Source organism: Propithecus coquereli, unplaced genomic scaffold (assembly GCF_000956105.1).
Source record: "Propithecus coquereli isolate 6110/MARCELLA unplaced genomic scaffold, Pcoq_1.0 Scaffold756, whole genome shotgun sequence".
NCBI classification, from domain to species: Eukaryota; Metazoa; Chordata; class Mammalia; order Primates; family Indriidae; genus Propithecus; species Propithecus coquereli.
In genome coordinates, this window is record NW_012153685.1 from 790301 (window position 1) to 816091 (window position 25791).

The 25791-nt window shown below is 45.7% G+C and overlaps 1 protein-coding gene across 2 annotated transcripts in view; it reads right to left on the minus strand.

The window, feature by feature from the left end:
• DUSP10 (dual specificity phosphatase 10) overlaps window positions 1-24372 on the minus strand; it is a 37926-nt gene extending 13554 nt beyond the window's left edge. Inside the window, exons 1-2 of one of the 2 annotated variants that reach the window (XM_012662200.1) lie at window positions 24180-24372; window positions 21045-21898 (exon numbers count right to left, since the gene is read on the minus strand). In XM_012662200.1, the coding sequence (XP_012517654.1) occupies window positions 21045-21855 (811 nt within the window). In that variant the 5' untranslated portion in view covers window positions 21856-21898; window positions 24180-24372. The remainder of the gene's footprint in view (window positions 1-21044; window positions 21899-24179) is intronic. The other variant, XM_012662201.1, reaches the window with a different exon arrangement.
• Between the last annotated feature and the right edge of the window lie 1419 nt (window positions 24373-25791).

Here is a 25791-nt window from a genome sequence, read left to right on the forward strand (position 1 = left end):
AAGAAGAGACAAGAGAGAGCTTGCTGTCCCTCTTTCTTTGCCATGTGTGGACACAGCAAGAAGGCAGCTATCTGCAAGCTAAGAAGAGAGCCCTCACCAGAACCCACCTGTGCTGGCACCCAATCTTAAGCCTCCAGAACCATGAGAAAATAAATCTCTGTTGTTTAACCTACCCAGTCTATGGTATTTTGTTACAACAACCCAAACAAACTACTAACGGTACCATTTTCATTCCCAGTATGGTTTACTCTTTAGAAATATAAATTATAATATTTACTTCTGGAGAACCACATTAAAACTTGCGGGCTGCCTGAGAAGAAGCCCGTGGGAGCAAATCCAAGTTGGTACCGTACCTTAAAGTCAGGCCAGAAATAGTCTAAGGCCAGAACGGGAGTGCTATCTATAGGACTAGCATGCCCATAAGAGGCAAGCCCATGAAGGCTTCTAGAACCTTAGTTCCATGAGCCGGCTGTAGAAGCCCACTCCTCTCCCAAAGACTCGTTCCTCCTCATTAGATACACCCTCCTGTGCATGAGCACTGGCCCACATCCTCCCTGTAGCATCTTTCTGGGCCTAAGAGTACTTTAGCTGGAAGCTCTCTGTGTATTTGGGAAACTACTCTACACCTTAACATGGTAACCTTCTTTACTCACTGGTCTCAAATTCAACACTGGTTAATCCATCAAGACGAATAAAAGGAAGGAAAAAAAAAATCCATGAGCTCATGCTGGGAGGCTGCAGAGGGAAGAATGCTAACGGGAGGAGAGTGCTATAAAACTCAAAACTGTATTTTTCCCAAGAGCTCAACCAGATACTCTGTGTTATTGTCCAATTCTCTGAAGAGAGGGAAAAACATTCTTGCATTTCAGCAACGAAGTTTAAATAATGAAGCATTGCTAAACAAACAAACAAGGAAAGCTCAGTAAAGCTATTCATTAAACAAGCTCACTGTACAAAAGGAAAACTGTTGCCTAACAATCCACCTCCCTGAGGAGCAACATTTATCTTAGACCCCAAATTAAACATATCACAACTTCACAGCAAAAGAATGTTTCCCAATAGGATTCGAGTAAAGTCCAATTAAATAAATCTCTGGAAATGTCAAGAGCAAGCCTCAAAGGAGAGCATATTTCTACTGTGAAACATTCCCATTGGAAATTACCTTCACAAAAGGTTGTCCAGAAACATCCATGACAAGAGGAGGGTAGGAGAAGCAGGGAGCAAGGTAAGCTTCCACAGGTGAAGCCCATCACTGAAATCATGTATGGAAGCATCCAGGCAAAAAATGCTGCATGCATCTTAGCTTGCTTTCAACGAAACCCCCGTGTCTAAATAGACAGCTTTTACAAGGATGTGCTTGAGTATGATCTGGAGGTCAAAGGGCTACTGTTAGGCAATTCAGAAAGTGATAGGGAAAGGACCAAATGTCAGCATCAAACCTTGAATTGTTTTTCTGAACCAATGTTTTCAGTTCACAAAAGGCATGGCAACAACTTCCTCAAGTCACTGAGCTGAGTTCTATATTTGGCAAATATACTAAGGGAGGCTGAGCCTCAGTGAGCGGCTGCCAGAAAGAGAAGGTGTGAGCTGTCCTTGCACACGGATTCACCTAGACAATCGCATCTGACAGTCAGACCACTCGTGAGGACTGAGCTTGGACAGGTCAACCTGAAGCCAGGCGAGGTTTCCATGCGCTAAGAGATACGCGAAGTTTCACTGAGTCAAAAGCTAGCATGTCCCTGCCTGGGCGGACCACCTCCTAAAATTACGGGGAAAACAAAACAGTGATAAAGCCTGTTTGTCTCTAAGGAGGTGGGCTGGGTTCACGTATTATCAACATGGACTTGAAGCTAAGTGGAGGACCAGCCACGTAATGGTCAGGTCAACCTGGGCCAGGTATAATGGAGAGCTGCTTTGGGACGCACCCCATATCTGGCACCATCAGATTTCCCAGCCATGTCCCCTTGAAGCCAGACATTGCAGAGGGTGACAGAAGGCAACCCTTCTTTCCACACTGGAGTGATACCAGGTTCTAGCTCTATGGCCTCTGATGCCACCTCTATAAAATCAAGACTTTGGGTAATCTTTAAATTTCTGCCACTTTTAGCATTCTATAACTTCAATAGAGCTTTGATAGCCAGATCTGAGCCTCTGCATTTGCTGTTCCCTCTTCCTGGAACTCCTTTCCTGTAGTTCCTGTGACAGTGTAACAGAATAAGAAGTACATATTTGGTCTCTGCCCCTCGTTCCTGGCACATAGCCCCCAAAGCCCTGGAACCTCCGAAGTTCTGAGTGTCTTTCTGCACGCAGTTGCGTTGGCTGGTGGCTGGGAGACCCGAGGTAGCTTCAGGATGGGGCTGGTCACCCGAAAGACCACGGCAGGATTAGAGGGTTGGGACTTTCAACCCCACCCCCCAATTTCCAGAGAGAGGAGAGGAGCTGAAGGTTGAGGTGATCACCAATGGCCAATGATATAATCAATTGTGCCTATATAGTGAGGCCACCATAAAACCCCAAAAGAACGGTGTTTAAAGAGCCCCCAGACTGCTGATTAGGAGGAGCTGCCTGTGGGGCTGTGCACCCAGAGAGGGCAAAAAAGCTCCACGCCCCTACCCTGCATGTTGCCCTGCCCATCTCTTCCACTGTCCGTCCGTCTGCATCCTTTGTAATACCTTCTACAGTAAACGTGTAAACATAAAAAGTGTTTTCATGAGTTCTGTGAGCTGTCCTAACAAATTAATGAAACCCAAGGAAAGGGCTGTGGAAACCCAGATTTATAGCTGGCCGGTCACAACCTGGGACTGGTGACTGGCACCTGACGCAAGTGGCAGTCTTGTGGGACCGACCCTCAACCTGCAGGCTCTGATGCTGACCCCAGGTAGATAGTGTCAGGATTGAGGCAAACTGTAGGACACCCAGCTGGTAGAACTGTCAGTGTGTAGAAAGAAAGCCCCACAGAAGTGTTCTGTGTTCTAGGAATGTAGCGGGAGAAAAACTCTGTTTTCCTTTAGATGTGCATAGGTGATTCAAGACCTCAGATCAAGGGTGGTCTTCTGAGAAAGGTCTTCCCTGCCACTCAATATACACCTACCCTCCCGTATTTCCCTCTATCGTATCGCGAAGTTTTAGAGTTTTGTCTTCAGAACACTTATCAATATCTGAAATTATTTATTTCCTCCATATTTATTATCCTTATTAAAACGTGGACCTCAAGAAGGCTGGGACGCTCTTTGTCACAGAGGATATAGAGCATAACAGTTTTGAGCACTGGGATCGGGCTGCCCCCAGAACTTTCCAGTACAGTCTTGGCAAAGTTGTTCAACCTCTGTGTACCCTGGTTTCCTTACAGACAAAACGGAGCTATCATTAGTACCAACAGGCAACAATAGTTACCATGAGAATTAAATGAGCTACTACATGGTAGTTATTAAGAGAAATTCTAAATGTTTACTGTTTAGAATCAGAATTGTATAGTAAGTGCTCATTAAATATTTTTAGATTAAATGAACATTGGAATGAGATGAGACAGGACCAGTTAATTGCAAAGCTTCTATTATGTGCTGTTCAGCATTATGCCAGGGAGTCAGGAGACTTAAGAAAAAGTAAGCCCCAAAGATAAATCTAATGGAGGAAGGACGGAGGAATGAAGGAACATTAGGGGAAATTTAACAAAAGGACTGGCAGAAGAAATGTTTTAAGAACACACTGAAGATCGGCCTGAATGATGCCATCTGACTATGACCGGTGCAAGGCAGGTGCAGGACCAGCCAGGAGAATTCAGCATGAGGACTTAGAAATCCCGGCGTTCCCCAGGCTGCGAAGGAGTGCCTGCCGGGGCCCAGGAGGAAGAGGCAACCACAGGAGTGCAAGGCCTTAGATGTGCAGAATGGGCACCCCAGGCAGGGCTGAGATCCAAGACAAATGGCACTCACCCGTTCTCCCCTTTCCGAGCACCCGCTCCTTGGACATTCAGATGAGTGATGAATGGTGGAGATGGGGCGGCGAACAGCCCGGAAAGGAAAAGTAAGGCTTCACAGGGAACGTGCGGCCTGAGAATGTCAGCGAGCAGCAGGAAGAGCCTCAGTTCAGTTCGACATGCATCTGTGAAGCGTTCGATATGGGCTGGGGTGCAGTGCTCAGCAGCGGGTGTACAAAACTGAACAAGACCTGGTGTGGCCCTCTCGGAGCTCGCTGGCCCTCCCAGTTGGATGTGGGAGCAGTAACAGACGATTCAGAGAGCTCCGTCTCCACCCCGGGGTGGCCCTGTTTCTTCTGCCTCCTATTTAAGGATCAACACTGATCTAAAATCTAGAATTCTGGATTCCTCTTACTCCTCTCATTAACCATTCTCCTTTGGGTAAGTTACTTGACCTTAAAGCCATTTAAAATTACACTGTGATATCATAAGAGCTTTTCCTGCAAACACAGGAGTTTCCTCTTCTCTAAAAAAGGGCTGTGATAGCCCTAGATATCTTGCAGGGCTGTAAGACATCACGGTGCTCTTAAAAGACAGAAAATGGCCTTGAACGTTCGGGTCCTCTGGAAGGTGGGGCTGTCTGGGGAGAAAGTGCCTAACGGTCCCGCCTCTCCTCCTGGTTTCAGAGGGTCTGCTCCGCCCCCTCAGACGGCGGTGCCGTGCACCACGCAGTCGCTGACAGCGGCAGGGAGAGCTGCTTAATGGCTGCCTGGTGTGGACTGCCCCAACCGCACAGCTCGACACCTCCCTAAGAGCAAGCCTGGCATGGTGGCAGTGTGAAAGTGCCCAGGTCTGGCCCAAGTTGGAAAGAAATCACATCATATTTATTTCTTTTCATAACAGGCCTCTTTTACAACTCTAAAACCATTTTTTTGTCTCATTCTGGGTTTTCACTGGTGAAGGAAACTTCCCATACAATAACTACAGAGTTTATATTTATCTTTTCTTAGAAATCTGCCTTCCAGGGTGGCCCCAAGAAGCACTCGTAGGAGGCAACTTTCTAGGAGCTAGTACCTAAGAGGGCCTTGCAGAAAAGGGGAGTAGTGGTTACCAGGACCACACACAAAAAGCAGTGTCTATTTTAAGCAGGGAAGGAGAAACCAAACTGAAGAAGAAAGATAAAACACATGGGATCATGGCTCAAAAATCCAAACAAAAGGCCCAAAAGAAAAGGCACCAATTAAGCTAAACACCTTGTCTATGACACACCACAAAAGTATGATTCCAGACAATACAAATGATTTAAAAATAAAACAAAAACAAAATACTCTTTACCCATATTATCACCCTATATCAGTTTGCTATAAGGAACTCAATCCCAACATCGATATTTAAGAATCCCTGGTATCAAAGAAGGGCTAGGGTATATGTACGTTACCACCACTCCTGATGTTATCTGGGAGATGAAATAGCGAAGACCACAACATTTGTGGCTAGAGGGACAAAGTAGGGAGGTGTCTGAGGCCAGCCTGCCCGCCTTCAGACTGAGCCTAGAGGTCAAAAGCAGTTGCTCAGATACTGAGTCATTGTCCATGTCTAGAATGTAAGTGACCATTGTCACCAAGGAAATGGAGTTAGAGAGACAAGTTAAGCCACAGCACTTGGCTGTCTCAACTACTGTACCCTAAAGCACATATCCAGATAAAAAGCAGCCTATTAGTGCCACACTGCAATGCAATTCTGACACTAATTAACCAGGGTCCGTGCAGACTCCACGAGTTAAGGCTACAGTCGCCAACAGGACTGCCCTTACTTCCAGACACTAGCTGCAAATCCAGGCGTTCCCAGGCCACCCACACTTCTGACCAACTGGTTACACATTCTGTGGTTTTCACAATGTTTCAGGTTTGATAATTCACTGGAATGACTCACAGAACTCAGGAAAGTAATATACTTACAGTTTTATTATAAAGGATACAAATCACAACCAGCCACATGAAGAGACACACAGGGCAAAGTCTGGGAGGGTCCTGAACATGGAGCTGCTGTGCCCTCTCCCTGTGGAATCAGGACACACCACCCTGCAGACACACCCATGTGTTCACCGACTAGGAAGCGCAACTGAGCTTTGTCCAGAGTTTTTATTGGGGTTTCATTACTTAGGCATAAATGATGAAATTGTTGCCCTTGAGATCGAACTCAATCTTCAGTCCTGCTCTCCTCTGTGGAGGAAGTTGGACTAATACAAAGCTCTAACCCTCCAATCAGGTGGCTGGTCTTTCTGATGACAAATTCCTATCCTGAGTCATCTCTCCTTATGAAAAACTCAGGTATGATCCAAGGGGCCCATCATGGATAACAAAGACACTCCTATCACTCCGGAAATTCCAAGGATTTAGAGGTTACTTCTCAGGAACTGAGGATAAAGGCCACTATTACACAACATAGACAAATTCTCTATTATACAATAATTCCTTGGGGATTAAGAGTATGGCCTATGGAGTCAGACAGGTCTGAGTTTTGTGTTGTCTTTTGGGCTTTTTTTTTTTTGGCTTTCTATTGTGTGACTTTGGGAAACTCACCTAACCTCTCTCAGCCTTGGTTTCCTCATCTAAAATGTGAGGTCAATAATACTGTTGATGACATAGAGATCAGCATCATTTGACAGAAATGTAAAGAAGCAACTGTGTGACAAGATGATTTTCTAGCAGCTGCATTCAAAAAGTAAAAAGAAACAGGTGAATTTAACAATAATATATTTTTCCAAAATATTATCATTTCAACATGTAATCAATATTAAAACAATTATTAATAAAATAATTTACATTATTTTCTATATAAAGTCTTTGAAATCCAGTATATATTTTACACATACAGCCCATCTCAGTTGGGACTAGCCCCATCGTGAGCACTCAATAGCCATGTGTGGCTTGTGGCTAGTACAGTGGACAGCACAGATAGACAAAATAACTTGGCTACTATTCCCATTAAATGAGTTAATGGCTCAGCATCATAATCATCCCCATTCTATATACGTTAGCTAAAATGTGCATGTGTTTGTGTATGAGTGTGTGTGTGTGCATGAACGCACACATGTGGAGAGGCAGCAACCAATGGCTCTGAGGCACCATGCGTCAGGCTGCACCAGGAGGGCCGCTGGTTCCCTTGGAATGTCAAATAGCCACTCTCTCCTCAGGAAAGAAACACTTCAACTTGAAGAAGAGAGGCTCTCTGGCCGGGCGCGGTGGCTCACGCCTGTAATCCTAGCTCTCTGGGAGGCCGAGGCGGGTGGATTGTTTGAGCTCAGGAGTTCGAGACCAGCCTGAGCAAGAGCGAGACCCTGTCTCTACTAAAATTAAAAAGAAATTAATTGGACAATTAAAAATACATAGAAAAAATTAGCCAGGCATGGTGGTGCATGCCTGTAGTCCCAGCTACTCGGGAGGCTGAGGCAGGAGGATCACTTGAGCCCAGGAGTTTGAGGTTGCTGTGAGCTAGGATGACGCCATGGCACTCTAGCCCGGGCAACACAGTTAGACAGATTCTGTCTCAAAAAAAAAAAAAAAAAAAAAGAAGAGAGCCTCTCTGAGGGACTAACCACTGCATGCTCTTTCCATACTCCCACGTCTCCCCAGCACACGTTTTAATCTGAGCAAAAATCGACTAGCCATGGAAGAGAGCTTTCAATGGGAAAAGATACCCCAAAGGCAGTGTGCAGCCAGACGGGAAGCCTCGAGGAGCTGAGAATGGCTGAGCAGCAGGAAGGAAGAAGGACTGCAGGAAGGAGCTTTGGCTCAAGGAGCCACTGAGCAGCTGCTCTCTGTCCTCTTGGGCCACCTCCCAGAGCCACTACCTAGCCACCAGCTAACTGTACTGAGCCAGTTGCCCACTCCACTCCCAGGAAAAAGCTCCGCATTGTGAATCCAGAATAACTTCACTAGTAAGAGATTGATTTCAAGGTAATTATTTAGGCAGTTTTGGAGCATCTGAATCTCAGGCCCTAAAGCGTTCTCAAAATTGGTTTTAAAAGATGCACACGTTATAATAATACAAAAGCTCTGTGCCTTTTAATAGTAGTGTCCCACACTCAGCTGTCTGAAACCTTTGTAAGAAAGAGCTGCCCAGACACCAACACCCCAACATTCAACCAGTTCCCCGATTCTCACCAAAGCAAGGATGGAGCTTCCTAGCCACCCCCAAGGTGGTATGCAGAGATTTGCCTAAAAAAGGGCACATGAATGCATTTTTACATAATATCCAAGATTAATTATAATAAACTCAATCCAATTCATACATATTATCAAGAAAGATACACCAGTTATCTGTCAAATAATTATCTCCTATTTAAAGGGCATTTTACTTCAATTTGGCAAAAAGAACTTACGGGAATTATCTTTCCATCCTGAGGTTGTTGTTGCTGCTTGTGTTTGCTTAAGCGCTCAGAAGACTTCAGCGTTGTGCGGAAACCGGAGTTTTAAGCTCAGCTGGGAGTCGGGGTGGAAGGACACAAACCGCTGACACTCAGCACCTCAGAAAGTCTGAACGCTTTGTTTTTCTTATTCTTTTTGAAGTGTTTTATCCACTCAGACTTACGAAACAAGGAGCTGTTGTTGGCCCTGCCCGTTGCTCACTTCCACAACAGCTTCTGGTTTTTCAGAGCCGGTGGTGCCTCCAACTTCCTTCTCTGCCCACCGAAGGAGAAGTCCCGGACGTGCACCGCGCGCTGGCGCACACACTTGAGACCCGCACGAAGACAGACCAAAGGTAAAGACGTCTCTAAAACCTCACTATTTTGATAGGTGGCCAGATCTTGTATTCCGCAGAGAAAAGCAGGAATGAAAAGGTGAAAGGGACTCGGGGAATAAACTCCAATTGGCAACGAGCACCCATCTTCTAAATGAGGAGGGGCAGCGTGGGCAAGGGGATGAGACTCCAAATAAGGAATTCCCTCAAGAGATTCCTCTTATAATGGCAAAAACTTGGAAACAATATCGACTAACAGGCAAATTAGTTAAGTAAAATGTGGTAATGAAACAGGGTATAGCATGAAAAAAGAAAATCTATCATAACAATACAGGAAGCAAAAGTACATGCAATATAAAGTGAAAACTATTTTCAGTTTCTATATGAGAAACTCTGCAAAATATGCACATATATGGGTTGAGAATGAAGAGAATATGTAAAAATGAAACTAGGCCAGTCAGGGCATGATTAGTATATCATTTTTTTTTCTTCTCTAAAATTTTATTAATATTCCAACAGTAGGTATACATAAAAAGTCTTTGCTAAGACTTAATTTGATAAGACTTCCTTACATGGATATAGCCTATAACTTTTTCAGTATGGCACTGATTCAGGAAAAAAAAAAAAAAAAAACCTATGTAGTTATCTATCCATTCCACCCCATGAGAAACACTGGGCTTTTCCAAACCTTTAAATAAAAGGATAAGATCTACTAAGCGTCAAAAAGTCTCCTACTTATATTAAACTAGTGGTGATGTCAAATCATTTTGTTGAATGATATTACTCATATATCCCTTGGATATAAGTACATGATTAATTATTATTATTATTGTAGATATTCAATATTATGATTATGGTAAATTTTTAACAAATGTTAACTATTATGTGTTAGTCATTGTTTAAAGCACTTGCATATACATTGCCTAGTTTAATCCTCAGTTGACTCTAAGAGAAAAGTGCCATTAGCCTCTCCATTTTACAGAAAAGGAAGCTGAGGCACAGAAAAGTTTATTTGGCCAAGTTCATAATTATAGTAAGTGGCAAAGTCAGAATTCAAACTCAGCACTCTGGCTCCAGAATCTGTGCTCTTAGTCTTCAAAATATAGTCCCTCTGCAAGAAAAGATATTAATTCCTAATAGGAAGGCTGAATATAAATGTGAAACTCATTCAATGAGAAGTCACTTAATAAATTCATAATAAAGTTAAAAATAATTACAAAGTGACCTGGCCCACAAGATTTGCTTATTTTATAACAGCTCAGATACTAAACCAAAGGATTATATGCCTGCTGGGATTTAAAAAAAAAATCTAAACTGAGAGTTAGGAAACATAAATCCTAGGTCAGCTCTGCTACTAGCTACTTATATCCTCTTGGGTAAGTAATTGGTTTCCATGTCTGTGAAGTGGGCAGTTGGATCAAATGCTCAATAAGGTCTCTTCCAATTCTGTGATACCACACTCTAAAAAAAATTGCCTTTTTTTAAATTCAACATAGAGTAAGTGAATGTTTGCTGTGCAAGGGACTATAATCCCTTGGTTTTTCAACATCTTTAAAGTCATCTTGAGGTTGCTGTAGTTCAGAAAATTTACTTCGTCATATAAATGTGAGACCTTATAAGCAATAAAGTTCATATCCTTGAATTTATTTAAAACTTTCTTAAAATTGATTTTACTTTTCAGACTAAAGAATGCTCATGTTTTTAGATTTTTTTCTGAATTCACTAATTCTACCACCTTGATCACACACCTTGCCCTCTCCTCCCCTATCACTGGAGGACCTGGGTGCTTGGAGTGACATGACTGTCGCGGTTTGAATATGTCCCCCAAGGTTCAGGTGTTGGAAACTTAATTGTCACAGTAACAGATAGTTTTAAAAGGTGATTATTAGGTCTTGAGGGTTCCACCCTCATACATGGATTAAAGCCATTATTGTGTGAACAGGATGTCATAGGAGTGGGCCCCTAATACAAAGGATGCGCTTGGCCGCCACATGCTCCTTCCATCTTACACACTCGCTCACCATGTCATGGTTTGCACCGTGGGATGAGCCTCGCCAGGTGCTGGCATCCTGCTCTTGGACTTCTCAGCCTCCAGAACCGTGAGCCAAATAAACTCTGGTTCTTTACAAATTGCCCAGACTCAGGTATTCTGCTATAGCAACAAAAAGTGAACTAAGACAATGACAAAATCTTAAAGTTGATATGTGAGAGGAAAGTCACCTATTTTCACTGTGTGGCCTGCCAGGAAACAGAATTCTGCCTGCATGAATGCTGCTTCCCACACGGGGTTCCGAGGGGTCCATTCTGCTGTGCTTCAAAGGCGTTCAGTATGCTTTTCCCCAGGCTCTGTCCCTGCTACACCCCCAGGTTACCCAAGCTATATTTGTAGAGTTAGACTGTAGAAAGGAAGAACAATGATAAGAAAGACAAGGGAAGAAGGAGAGAAAAACAGGAAATAGTAAATGGTTTGATAAGATCTACATTCACTTATCCCAGAGAATTAACATTCCCAAAGGGTAATGATAACACACTAGAGAGTCTTTTTTCACATACCTGTGGGGGAAAAAATCTACAGTTGGCATTATCATCCACACTAATAGGACAGATAATGAAATGAAGCATAAGCACTGGGACACCTTTGGGCAGTAGAGTCTTTGGGATGTACTCACACATACCCAGCACGGAGTCCTCCTTACTCATCGTACCTAACTTCAGTCCTGTCTACTTGCCACTCTAGAATGTGAGTATATTAACATGTGCAGAAAAAGGAAATCATCCTTACATCTGCAGGCCACTAGAAGATTGCATTCTAACGTTCCAGGCTTAAAAATACACTGAGCAGAAGCACAACAGAGCTAGGCCCACACTCCCCCATGCACCTGCTGAGTGACTTGGACGTGTACCTAGACCGCTCTGAATCTCAGTCACTCTTGTAAACTGGAGTGTGTTCATGAGATATAAGACTTGTAACACAGAGTCTGGGATATAATAAACACTTCATAAATGTTAGAGATAATTGTTGCAGTTCTCAAAAGTTTCTTTGATCAATTTGTTATTCCTTAAAAAACTCTGCCACGACCAAAATATAAAGTTTCTAAAGGTTGGGATATAATTTGGGCCAAGGTCACCAGGGAGCCAGCTCTACTCTAAGGACACTAAGAAGGCCACTCTTCTTAGCATTAGAATTCCCACTTGAGCATACGAGGAAGGAATATGGTATTTCAAGGCACCTGAGAGGCAAAGCACAGTTAACGCAACCACGAGGCATAAGATATAAACCTCATTTATCACTGGACATGTGGCCAGCCTGAAAAGAGACTGGTCTTTGAAATCACAAGAACCGGCTTTCAATTCTTGTTTTCCTACTCACTTGTTAATAACATGGGAGAAAATATTTAGTCTGTTCCTCAGATCCCTTATCTATGCAAGCAGGATAGAAAACCATTTCACAGAGCTGCTCTGAAAACCAAACAAGACACATATATGACAGCCCAATGCCCAGCACATAGAAAGCATTCAGTAACTATTAGTTGTTGTTTTTTTTTTTTTCCCCAAACTATGTGGAAAATAATTTTCTAATTTCAGTGATGCTAGGTTGGTCAGACCCAGAGTACTTACATGTGATTAAGTGATGTTTCACTGACAGATTAAAATATCACTTCATAAGAACCTATAAGACCCGTGCTTTTAAAATCTTATCATAAAAATGTGGTATTTTAATAAGAATAGAAATAAAAGACCCAAAAAAATATCTTCTATCCTTTCAGGGAAGACCCTCTTAGAAGTTTGTGTCTAGTCTTATTATTTTAAGAGAGAACCAGAGACACTGTAATGACAAATGACAATAACATACAGCCTTGAACACTAGATCCCAGAACTCAGGTTCTGGAGCTGGAAGACGTGTTGCCCTCACCCTGCAGGGACCCTCTGCCCACGCACTGTTCTTGTCTCTCTAGCCTTCCCCCACTGTCCCACCCACCCACGCCCCCCTTTGTTTTTCTTCTCTCTGGCCAGTATTAACAGCTGATAATATTTAGCCCAATAGTAGTGGACCCTGAGGCCATGATTCAAAGAATGTGAGATTATTTGTTCCATAAAATAAACAGATGGTATTAAAGAACTGGATAGTGATGTTCTGATGCAAAGTGGTGTTTGCCTCCCCACCTCGGGAACAAAATAAGATCAGTGAACTCACATTAGAACAGGAGAGGCTTACGCCCCTCAAAGGGAGACAAGCCTGATGCTATCCCCACCCTGCGATGCAGTTTCTCCATGTACTTGACACTAGAAATGGACAGCAGATGCCTGGCGGCAGAGTGCTAAGGCGAGAAGGCAAAATCCCTTTGTGGCAAGCACTCAGGAAGAGTTGGGCTTGGTTTTGTTTTCCGTGAAATTCAAGTCTGGGTGCAGGGAGTGGGTAGGCCTTCACCAGGAACAAAACATTAAGGGCAATACAGATAATTTGATGAATCCACAAACCCTTTTCTTTCTGTAAGTGATCTTCTACTTTGCCAGAGGCAGAGCGCGATGTAACAGCCTTTATCTTGTAAGAAAGTACCAGGCTGCATAGTTCATTCCCTCATCTGAAAGCACAGCCTCAAGGTCCCTTTTCCTTTAAGTTATATAAAATGTGCTTATTGCTTGGGGTGGGGGTAGAATATGTGTATATATTCATATGTACATATATATATTCTCTAACTTTTAAGTAATAATAGATGATATAGATATAATCTAGAAAAAAGTGATACTAAGATCTTGCTCTTGGGTTACGGATGAAAACATCTAAAGCTTCAAAGGCTTCATAATTAGAAGATTGTGTCAACTTGAATATAAAATGTATGTTTTTAAATGTTTTGTAATGAAACCAGTCTATGGTTCATACTCATTTTCCCTTCCTCTCATTTTTTTCTGAATCAGTAAGATTATACTCTGTGAGAGTATATGGCACAGAGAAACATAACTGATGAAAATTGGCTGTAGAGGGGCCACGCTCTTCTTAAAGGGGATTTAGGGGAAATAACACACGCTTTGAAATCATAAAGACATACTTTTATCCCGCCCTGTCCCTTAGAGTGGTTTCTAATTGTACTTACAAGATCTTTCAAAAAAAAAAAGCAGGCCAAACCTTGTCTCTAAAATATTGTTTACAATGCCTATTTGCTTAGCGCATCCTCTTTTCATAGAGAGCATGCAGGGAAGATAAACATAGGCCTTGTTCCTATCAGCAACATGTCCAAAATCAGTAGGGTCCAAATTACAAATTCCATACTACCACTCAGAGGAGGCCTGCCACCCCTGAGCTTTTGAGGCAAAGAGAGTATATATATTCCCTTTTCCATTAAAAACCAACAAATCATTTCCTTTCGGAACAAGACATTGGAAAGAAATTCTGTTGGCCCATGATGGACTTAGAAAAGGCCAGGCTATTTCTTGAAAGAGAAAAAAAAAAAAAAAAAGGAGGAAAACGTACAAACATGTACTTCCCAGGAGAAAAACATTTCCTGAAGATGAACCACTCCTTAAATAAGATTACGTGGTGGAAAAGGATGGAGAATACAAACATCCACACGATCTTCAAGGTGTAAAAGATCTGGAAGACTGGTCTAGTCCATATATACGCTGATTCTAGCATTTAAATTGTAAGTGTTGTCATGGCAGACCACTAGTGCCTAGCACACAGAAGGCATTCAATAATATTGATTGAACAAATGGATGAATCTCCTCTACCCATGAGGCTACACAGTGACAGAAACCACCTACCAGAAAGTCACTGGAAGCCTGAGATGGCTGGATACAGGGGTACATTTTGATATATGTTTTCCAGCTCCTTTTAAAATTACTAAGTTCCCTAGAAGATAGTATTGAAACAACATTAATATCTGGCTCATATTTCTAGGACCCAGGTAAATATCTAGACCATGAGCTGCTGGTTGCAAAAGTCCTTAGACTTAGATCCTTTTAGTTCTGGAATGAAATCTCAAAAATTCAATAAAAAAGGGTATCAGTACTCAAATTACTGATTAATTACCTTATATTTTATGCTATATACTAGATACTATTATTATTAGAAAACAATACATACATATGCATCCATTATTGACCTGGTAAGACCTATGTTAGCACTAAGGACTAAGGCTCTAAAATTAATCATGCACGTGACCTTGGACAAGTCATAAATCTAAAGGCATGATGAGAAGACTGGACTAGATCGATGGTTCTCAAACTTTGCTGTACATTAGAATCACCTGGGGAGCTTTTAAAAATCTTGATATGCAGGCTGCACCCAGAACAATTTCATGAGAATCTCTGGAGGTGGGAACTGAGCATCATAGGTTTGCAGTCACCCCCAGGTGATACCGATGAACAGCCTGCAGCGAAAACTAGTGGATAAGGGGGCGTCCCAAGTTCCCAACCATTCTGAATGCTGGGGTTCTTCAGTTCTAAAAGCATGAGGCGACCTCTTCTGGGACTGGAACTTCTACTCTCAGTGTGTAGTGTGTCTTTTTCTACCAACATGGATTACATTGCTTAAGCGCAGCAACAGAACACATTTCTATGCCTAAACTGCTCTCCAGCAAAGCTGGGGCTCAGAGGCTCTGGCTGCTGAGAACACAAGGTCTAAGGAAGTGGGATCTGCTACTGGGCGAAGGCCCCCAGCCAGCCCCTGGTAGTATATGCACCACAAGTCTGTGGCAAAGAGTTTTTCTGCTCCTGTGATTTTGACAGACCTCCACACGGGGTTGCCTAAAGGACCAAGTAAAAAATTGTATATATTCACCGTTCTCCTCTCCCCTTTCTCCTACACATACATAGTTTGAAAACAGAATTACACAAAGTGATTTACCTATTAGTTTCCTTCCCCAATCCTGCTTTTTATAATCTATAATCATCTACTGCTGCCAGGAGAGGAGTTTCTTGAACTTGCCCTTGACAAGCCAGAGGGATAACTTAACTGATCTGAATTAGTCAGGACAAGCGTTCTCGTATTCAACACGCTGCCACAGTACTGTGCTTAGAGCAACCTGCCATTCCCCCTCTAATGTAAGAGGGTCTTAAATTAGGGCGTGAGAACAGGGGCGCGGGGTTCAGAGCCTGATTTATCAAGAACCGTCTGTGTGCCAGACACTTGATTGACATCGTCTCGTTTCATCCTGTGTGTTGGACTTATCCCTGTTTTACAACAGAGAGAACCTGGCCTCTGAGGGCTCACCTGAGTAGCCTAAGCACACACAGTTGGTGAGTAGAAGATCCAGGATTTGAACCCAGGTGTGAGTGAGTTCAACACCACTCTGGCGAGCACACAGTGAATGAAGACTAGGCGGAGCAGAGGCAGGGCTTGGCGAGAGCGCTCTCTAGCATCTTTCACATCCTTTTAATTAGGAAGCAGGAAAGTGTCCCCAGAAGCTCACAGAGTCCAGGCACCTGGGAAAAGGGTCAGGACTCACCACGGAAGGGAGCAGGCCATGCAACTCATTCCTCCCTTTTTCCTTCACCCACCATCGCATCCCAACCCAAGCCTTCAGGAACCCAACTCGCACCCCCACCTTCTATCTACCCTTTTATAGTGAGACTACAATCCTTATTCCAAAAATAAATCAGCCGGATGAGAGCCCAGAAAAAGCAAAGCTTAAAAGTTTTATATTTTCATTATTTCGTTATGGAACATGAGATGGACAGATTTATCATCACATTTTTACACATTTTCCTACAAATAAATAATTCTAGAATATGCCTAAATTATTTTGGCCTCTTGACCCAACGTGTTTTTGCAATTCCTTGGCAGTCCAACTGTATGCCACTTAAATTAGGGTAACAGTCACCAAGTTATTTTTAGGCCATAGGAACACACAAGCACACACACACACACACACACACACTCACACACACTCCACTACACATAGCTTGTTATTTGCACTCCTTTGGAAGAGGAGCCAAAAGGCCTTTTTACTGGTACCATCATTTCTGTTCAATAGTAATAATATCACTGAGCTACATTTGTGGAGAGCTTACCACGTGTGAAAACAGTGCTGAACACTTTACATGCATTAATTCATTTAATTCCTAAACTAATACTACGAGATAGATGTTGTTATATCCTCTTTTAGTTAATGAGGCAACTAAGGAGGTAAGAGATTAAGCAACTTGCCCCAGGGCATAGCTAGTAGGGCCAGGCTGCAGGGATTCAGTTCTATGTTAATTTCTTCTCCCTTTGCTACAAGGCTAATGTTTGACATTTAGCCTTGGATGTTAACCAGAGGCTCAGAATAACAACTGCAAGTTTGTGAATGTAGATATGTCTTTATTTCACATACCTTAAAAAGATCCTCATAACATCCCTGAAAAGGGGAGAATTTTGTCCTCCTGCTCCACGCCCCGCCCCCCGCCAAAAAAAAAAAAAAAGCAGAGAGAGAATATTTTTGCAGATTCTCTGATTTCCAAGCATAGCTATTCACCTTGTCATCAAACTCTACATTGCCTACACGTGTATATTTCAGACTCCTTTTTGACTAGGGAAAAAAATGTTCAATCTATGGTGCTCATTTCTCAAGAATTACGAAGGAAAGTTTTTAGTAGTACAGAAGTCTAACTCCCTATGTGATTGAACCTCTCTACGAAACAGCCTCCTCAACTATTTCCCTTTCTTCCTTCTTCCCCAATAACTGCCTCTGGAACAGAGCAGGCCTGGCAAGGATTGCAGCCCTCTGTCAGTCTTTGTTTTGTGACAGCGCAGAGCAAGCACAGGCATGGGCTCCAAATACCTGGGAGGAAGGGGCAGACACAGACCCAGAGAGGCACCTGGAGCCCTCCCACTCCGAAGGAGGGAAGCTTCTCTATAGACCCAACAGCCAGTCAGTCATAGTGGGATTCTAACTTTGAAAAACGCTCAAAAATGGACACACGACACTGAAATATTGGGGAATGAAAATGTTGTCTATACTATATTATAAAATATTCACAGCTTCATTAAATTTAAAACATTAAGTGTAAACATTAAACATACTTAAATACATTAAAATGTGGTCTATATTTTTAAATATTTCAACAAAAAAAGAAAGAGAAAGCAAATAGGAAAAATATTATTTAATCCGGTTGATAGGTATATGGGTGTTCATTACATATTTTTCTATATGTCTGAAAAATTTTATAATACATTTTTTAAAGGTATGTACTGTCCTTAAGGACAAGGCAGAGGTAGACTGATTACCCTTTCCTACATAGGTAAGTGACAAACTATTTCCCCGATCCCAACTTTACTGAAAAGAAAGGGAGCCTCATATACATTATAGCAAAAATGGTCGCTCTTATGGATGGTCCAGAATTATCTCGCCTTTTTATTCAGTTGGCTAGGAACCAAGTTTCAGTTGATGAAAAATCAACTGTGGGTCAAGGAGACTGTAACTCTTTCAAAGACTTCACAAACCCCTAAATATTTATTCATTTGGATCATTTTCACGAGGCTGAACAGAAGCACAGGTCTGATGCCATTTCTCCTTCAGAAAAGGAGACTAAAAACATGGATTCTGACACAGGGCAGCACAGGGAGGGCACTGTAAATTAGAGCAGCAACTTAATCCCAGAGGCTTCCGTGCCTCTGATCAGTTTCTTCCCAACCTGATACAGCATGACTGAGATGGCAACGTGCAGTGGCTCTCCCCGATGGCGGCTCCAAAAATGGAGTGCGCGGCAGTGAAACCAGGGACGTCAGAACTGGGACAGGGAGGGTAGCAACCAGTGTTTACAAACAAAACCCAGAGAATCAAATGGGCCAGCCATAAATTACCCAAGATTGTACTGAAATCTCTGAAAATAAATTAACAAGGCCTTAGAAGTTTCTACCTGATATTCTACCTACCCCTCCTCTAACCCTGAGCCCCATCTTCCCTGCAAAAATCACTCTTTCCAAAATGGTACCACTACATCACTCTTGCTGACATGCAATCTTATCACCAAGGGAGGGGATTACTAAAATAAACCTTAGACGAGAAGCCAGATCGTAATGGTCTGTTTGATCCACTCAAGAACCTACAAGAAGCTGCTAGCCATGCCTTTGGGAGTGCCCACCCCATCTTCTGCCTCAGTGGGTGCTGTGGTATTAACCTCTGGTCTATCCAGATGAAAGGATATGGAAGGACATTCTAATATATTGACCCATGTCTTTCCCTTCTTTACCGTCTTGGTCCCAATTTTAGGCCATTCTCCCAAAAGATACCAAAATTAACAATGGTAATAATAATGTAGATCACAGACCCTTTTTATCCTGCACTACATATTTTCAACCAAATTCCCAGACAGGTGAAGAAAAGGCCCGAGAAGCTACAGATAATCTAACCTCTACCACCAGAGCGTCTCCCAAGTCGACTGCGGCAGTGTCTCGCCAACCAGAAAATGACGAGCCCTCAGGGCGGCCGCCAAGGGCGCCCAGTGGTGAGGTCAGCAGCGTGTGGGCTCCGCCCCACTGGGGCAATCTTACTCTCTGACAGTGAGGGACAAGCCCAGGCTGCTCAGAATCTCAGCTGCATCCACAGGAAAGGGGGAGAGGAACCCCACTTTCAGCTATAGCACCCAGGAGATTCACTTCTGATTCACCCCCACACCCAACAACATCCACTGCAAAACAGAAGGTAGGGTCTACAACTCCTCCTAAACATGCCCAAGTTCAAGTCCAGGGTCATTTGTGTTGTTTGACACTTCTCCTCAGATCATGCAGACACAACAGGACTGCTTTTTATCAAGAACATTTGCTCTATGTGAAGAAAGAGGAGACCATCCAGATCATTGGCTACCCTCCTCTTTGTTTCCCAAGATAAACTATTGCAAATGGAAAATTTGTAGATGGGATTTTCTCATCTGAAAAAGATGGTAAGAGAACAACAGCAAGGTAAACCTACTGGGAATCACTCAAAGTCAACCAAACAAGAATGCAAAATCAATAAAATACAGAGCTACACAGAGGAAATCTGAACATATTTGTGACCCTGGGAAAACCCACCACCACCAAGAAATGCCTGGGTGGTTCTAGAACTCTGCATATAATTCTATGATATTCTCCTTCCCTTCAGAGCCCAACAGCCCTAAGGAAAAATATACCTTTGTGACAGTTGAGCCCAGTAAGAGGAACCTCAAAGCGGGGAGTGGAGGGTGGGAAGAGGGAATTATATCAAGGGAATTCAGTACCACATTTCCAAGAATGCCACAGAACCAAAGGCAGAATGCATCATTGGGAATACAAGAAGGAGCATGGCAGAGCTGTGCCACAAAGACAAAAGAGCTAACTTGCTCACCCAAATGGCCTACTGCAATTTAAATATACAATGTGTTCAAAGGCACCCAGTAACACCTTTGGTCAACACACTTCGGGAGACTGGTTGAAGATGTAACCCAGAAACTGTGTACCTTGGCTCAAAACACAGAAGAAGAGAAGAAAGAAGATGACTGTCTCCTGCTCCCACCACCAGGTAGAAGGTACCGAGAGGAGTGATATGCAGTGCCCCCAAAGCACAGTATTTGAGGGCAAAGAGGCACAACTGGGCTGGGCACAAGATAAGGGTTCCCCTGATAGGGCAGGCAACATGGTATGGAAGAAGCCCAGAGAAGAGCGGGTAAGTAATTCCTCCTGCTGGGGATCCGTTCACTAACTTCAGAGTTAATCTGCATCCAGTTTACTGGGGCAAGTGACCCATTACTTCGTGTTGAGTGGAGGCACAATGCCACAGGTTTTCAGGTGAGGCCAGAAAGAACAATGGGTTGGGGACTATTTCATAAAAATGTCTCTGTCCCTTTGGAGCTTTGGCAGAGGAATGGATGTACTTGGTGAACTTATATTTTCCATGGGGCCTTATAATAAAGGATCCCTGCCCTTCTCGAAGGTGACTTTATACCATATAAAAGCAAAGCTGGTCAGAGAGATGAGAAAGAGGAAGAATTTCCCACAAAAAGAACTGGTACCTGTAGGTTTACTTGTAGTTCATCATACTTGCTGCTTCCTCTGTTCCATCGACGTTGGTTAAGTCTGAGAGACAATAACTTTTCAACTAGTTATTGATCAAAAGAGAGAGCTATGAGACCAGGCATGACTTGAGATGAGAGACCATCTGGTGATATAAAGCCCCATTTAGGAAGGCTCAGGGAGGTGAAATGACTTGCACAATGCAAATTGGAAGCTGAATCAAGGCTAGAACCCAGATCTTCTGGCTTCCAGTTCAATGCTGTGGGCCGTTCTCACTATACCAAAATAATAAACAAAGGCGTGGAAGGGAAGAGAAGGAAAAAGGTCTATTTTGGTCTTTGATAGCCAGGGTAAGGAGAATGCTGTCACTTCCAACAGAAAACCCAAAGTGAACCCGGCTAATGAGGACCGTGCTTGGGGAGGGAGCAGGGGCATTACCTTTCAACACCAGAGGTTCTTTGCCTTCTCTCTTCAGGGACTCGAGGACGACGTGAAGTGGCTGGGAGGGCGTCACTCGGCTCGGCTCATTGGTGTTCTCATCATAAACTATAATTTCTTTGGAAAAGATCCTCTTGAAAGAGTCCTTGCCTTCCCTACAGGAAATCAAGTCTAGGACAGTGATCTTGCCCTGCTGCAGTCTCCGACGGCTGATCTTATCGGCACAGTTAATGTGGACAGCTCCTTGGATATGGCTCTTGTTGTATTCCATGAAGGGCCTGCAATCAATGATGACAGGGCTCTGGCTCGGCAGGTGACTCTTGCTGCATTTGGTCATCTTCTTTGCCAAGTCATTGGGGTAGATTATTTTGATGCTGGCTAGCTGCTTGGGGGTCCCTGACACAGGGCTGCCCACCCCACCTGATGGACTTAAAGAGCCTGTGTTCTCATTGTTGTTGACCATCTGGTTAGCAGGGCAGGTGGTAGAGGTTCTGATGGCGGTGGTGGCGGTGCCGGCAGCGATGGCTTGGGTTTGGGCCTGATTGTTCTTGTCGTACGTTGCAACAGTGCAGCAGCTGGCACTGCTGCACCCACAATTCAGGGAGCGGGCAGAGCCGCTGGATGAGGGCATATACGTCAGATTTGCAGCCTTGAGGGACACAACGGTGGAGGCAATGACAGGAGGGTGGCTGTTACTGCCTGGGGTGGCAGGGCCAAGGTAGCTAGAGTCTAAACAAAGGTTGAGATCCTGAGGTCGGACGGGCCTAGATAGTGCCACTACTACCCTGTCGTCTAAAGGAGATGGAGGCATGAGGAGGCTGAAAACTGGCAATTCAAGAAGAACTCAAGACAGTCTGTAAAGAAGGGGAAGAGGGAAAGAAAGAATAAAGTCATGTGACACAAAAGGCAGTCTCATCCAATCCCTAGGAAAGGCCTTGCATCCCTCTGAGCAAAGTCATCCTAAGTGCCCTTTGTCATGCCACTGTCAAAGTTTGGAACTCATTTTTATGTAATCAAAGAAGATGCAAACCTGAGGTCCCCATCTATTTGGTTGCTAAATCTAAGGTGAAATTTAGACAATGTTGTAAATGTTAATGAACAACCTTCCTTGGACCTACATCAAATTTCAGCCTTAGAGAAGGTGAAAAAGCACAAAGAATTTGGAAAGCTGAAGACAGAAAGGAAGGTTCTTAGGAGGCATCTATTGTGGACCTCATCTCCTAGGCAGAAGTTTACTATAACCACCTGAGAAAGACCTATCTGTCCACCCTTGCATGCTTCCCATTTAATTCCTTCACCCACTGCAAAGGCAAAGGGACAGCCAAGAGCACTGGCATGGCTCACAGAAATATACAGCAGTGAAACATGCTCATCAGGGCGAATGTCAACTTTTTCTGCAAATAGGAATCAAAGTATACCCGTAAGTGAATCTCTTTAACTAGGAACTGTTCTTACTTTCCATTCTACAGGGTCCTTTGAAAAGCACACCATAGTCATATTAAAACCTCACATTTTTTCTGTTAGCCTCTTATAAATTAATCTGCATTTCCCCTTTTCATAACAAAATGAAGTCTGAAGCCAAGAAGCCAGATCTGGAAACCCCAATCCTGGCAGGTCCATTACCCACTGTTCCCCCGCCCCCACTCCTGCCTCTAAGGAAAGGACCTCTTGGGCTCTCTCCTCCGCTCTGCATCTTCCGCACTGGCACGACTGTGCATCCTAGAGCTTCTCTCATGGGAGGCAGCCACTCTATGTAAGATTTCAATCCCGTACAACTCTCCTCCCTACTTCAAGAGTATGGATTCCATAAAGAAGAATTGCCAATCAGCCTGTCCCTGTTGAAGGGGGCAGTGAAGGGCTGCCCACGGGTCTGCCTCTGGTCTCCTCAGAGGGCGTTTGCAAAGGGACCGCTCCTTCCTCTTGGTAGGCACAGGGGCACTCTACAACCCGGCCCTGCTAACTCCTTTCCTTCTCGTAGACATGCACACAGCAAAGAAACCAAACCCCGAGCAAAAGCCGCTCACCTAAACGAACTTCAAGAGCTGTCTGGAAAAAATGTCATCTATCCCCCATCTACACACGACCGTCACCATTCTCTGACACAGAACCGAATGTCACAGGCAGAATCCACACACGCGCGCACACACAGGGGCACGCACCCAGAACGTCGGCAGAGCCCCACCGACTCCAGTTTCTCTCACCCACCTCTGGATGGGAGCAAAGGATCCAACCCCCTCCTCCCTCCCTTCTTCCCTCCCTTGCGTAGTATTTTTTTTAAGAGCCGGTACTATTCCAGAAGCTATGACTGTTTCCCAGCGGGATCAGCGGTGAAAGTCTTAGCTATTGTGTTACCTGGGAGGGCACGTCCAGGATCAACAGTCCATTTCCTTTGAAAGGGACACATAAGCGGGCCCAGAGACACACGCTGGGACCCCAGCCCCGCAAGAGCGCGCGGCCACACACGCGCGCGGAGTGTGGAGAGAAAGCCGCGTCCCTGCAGCGGAGGGTCGGGCGCACATCGCCGGGAAAGCAACCGGCCTGGCCCAGGACACCTCCGGGAAATGCTGAACTCCCCTCCCTCGCTAGCCGCCCTTCCACCGCCAGGCAGGGGCTGGAGAGAAATTAAGTGGTTAGAGACTGCTCCTTCCCCACTGCGGGGACACTCAGCATCCCCCTCCGCGGCGCACGGCGCACTAGTCAGCTCGGGCTTTTAAAACTGCCGCAAAGCACCCAGCGAACACCTCTTCCTCGCCCCAAATCCAAGCAGACTGCAGCGAGCAAACGCCAGGGCCCCGGAGCCCGGGCCGGACCTGTCATCTCACCTGCTGCGGCCCCCTCCGCCAGCACCGCATCTCTCTCGCTCGCTCACACTCACACTCACATAGTCACACTCACACACTCACACTCACACACTCACATAGTCACACTCGCACGGTCACACTCACACACACTCACATAGTCACTCTCACACTCACACTCACATAGTCACACTCGCTTGGTCACACACACACACACACACACACTCACATAGTCACTCTCACACTCACTCACACTCACACACTCACACGCGAGCCCTGCCCTACACTCTTCCTCCATCCCGGGCTCGCAGGAGCAGCTGCGGCAACTTCCACTTACTTGGTAGGTCAGTGCCGCCCTCCACCACCCGGCGCTGCGTTCAGCCACGGACTCGCGCTCTCAGCCCCATTCACTGGGCTTCATTGATCTCCAGCGGCAACATAGTTACTTTCTCTTTTGCTACACTGTAAATGTACGGTTTTGAGGGGGCGGGCCGGCCGACGACCGACGGCGCGCTGGGCCAATAAGAATCAGGAGCCAGCCGCCCGCTACCTCACAGAGGCCCGCGGCCAATGGGCGGCCTCGGGGGCGTGGCTGAGGGCGTGGCCTCGCCTGGCTGAGGCGGGTTCATGGGACGCCGCTCCGAGTCCTCAGCGCTACAGCGCGGGCGGTGATGTCATTGGCAGCCAATCAAAAACTTAAAGGAGCCGCCGGGCCGCGCCGCCAGCTGCTCTCTATTTACGTGTCGACCCGCGGCAGAACGCGGTTAACCCTTTCCCGGGCTGAGTTGTCACCCGCTGGACTCGCCGCTGCGCTCAAGCTCGCCCTTCCAGTGGACGGAGTCCTCGACGCGCCCTCGCCGGGCGGACCTCGCGGTCTCTGTGCTTCCTCCCAATTCTGGACGATCATCGAAGTGCCCGAGCAACTTTGTGAAGGCAGGGGACAGCCGACCGCCGCTCTCCGTGGGAGCGGGTTCGAGTCCCCGAGTCTCTCGAGGCGACTTGTTGCACCCTAAGCCGAGGTTACGGACGTCGCCAAGTCCCCTGCGCGGGACAAACGCGAGCGCAGCCGGGGGCGTCGCTGCTCCTCGGCAGGGCCCGGCCCCGCGCTGAGGACCTGGGCTGGGCGCCGGGGCCCGGGCAGTGAGACTCCTCCAGCCTCCCCACGGCCTGGCGTCCGCCGCCCGCCCGCAGACGTCGCTGCCCCTCGGGCCGCCTTCCAGCTACCAGCACGGCCGCGGCACCAGCCCCGCTGCTCGCCCGCTCCAACGCCCCGGTCACGCCCCCGCCGTCCCCCGCCTGCCCCACGGGACTCGACCCCCAGCTCGAAGGTGGCGCCGCGGAGAGCTGCCCGGAGGAGGAGACCCGGGTGGACACCACAGAGGCGACCCCCGGCGCGCCCTGAGCCGCGGAGCTGGAACCAGTCCCCGCCCCGGGACGGACGTCCACCCCTCCTCCGGGCCCGGCCCCGCTCCCCGCCGCCCCCTGTCCTGCCTGCCGTACCGGGCCTGGGATACAAGCCCCCTGGACCCTCGGCACAGCACGGCCCCCGGCGAGCCGAGGCCGGCGGTAAGGAGCAGAGCCGAGTGTGAACAGCCGGACTGAAAGGGGCCGGAGGAGCAGCGAGGAGGCGACGCTGCGCCTTCTCGTCCCCCGGACTTTCGGCAGCCGCCAGGTAGCGGCCGCTGCGCTCGTCCCGGAGAGGAGTGGGGGCGGGGCAAGCCGCCCAGCGCCTCGTCGGAAAGATACCGGGGAACTGCGGAAAGTTGCCCTGGTACACAGAAAGGAGTGGAAAAGCCCAGATGAACTGCGCAGCCTCTCCATCAAAGAACCCTAAAGAAACAGAGCTTTTTCTTTTCCTCCTTCTATCTCAGAAAGGAGGGGGCGAAAAGTGAAATAATTACAATGGAGTGATTTAGCATGAGCACTGTGGAATGTTTGGCTGTGATTTT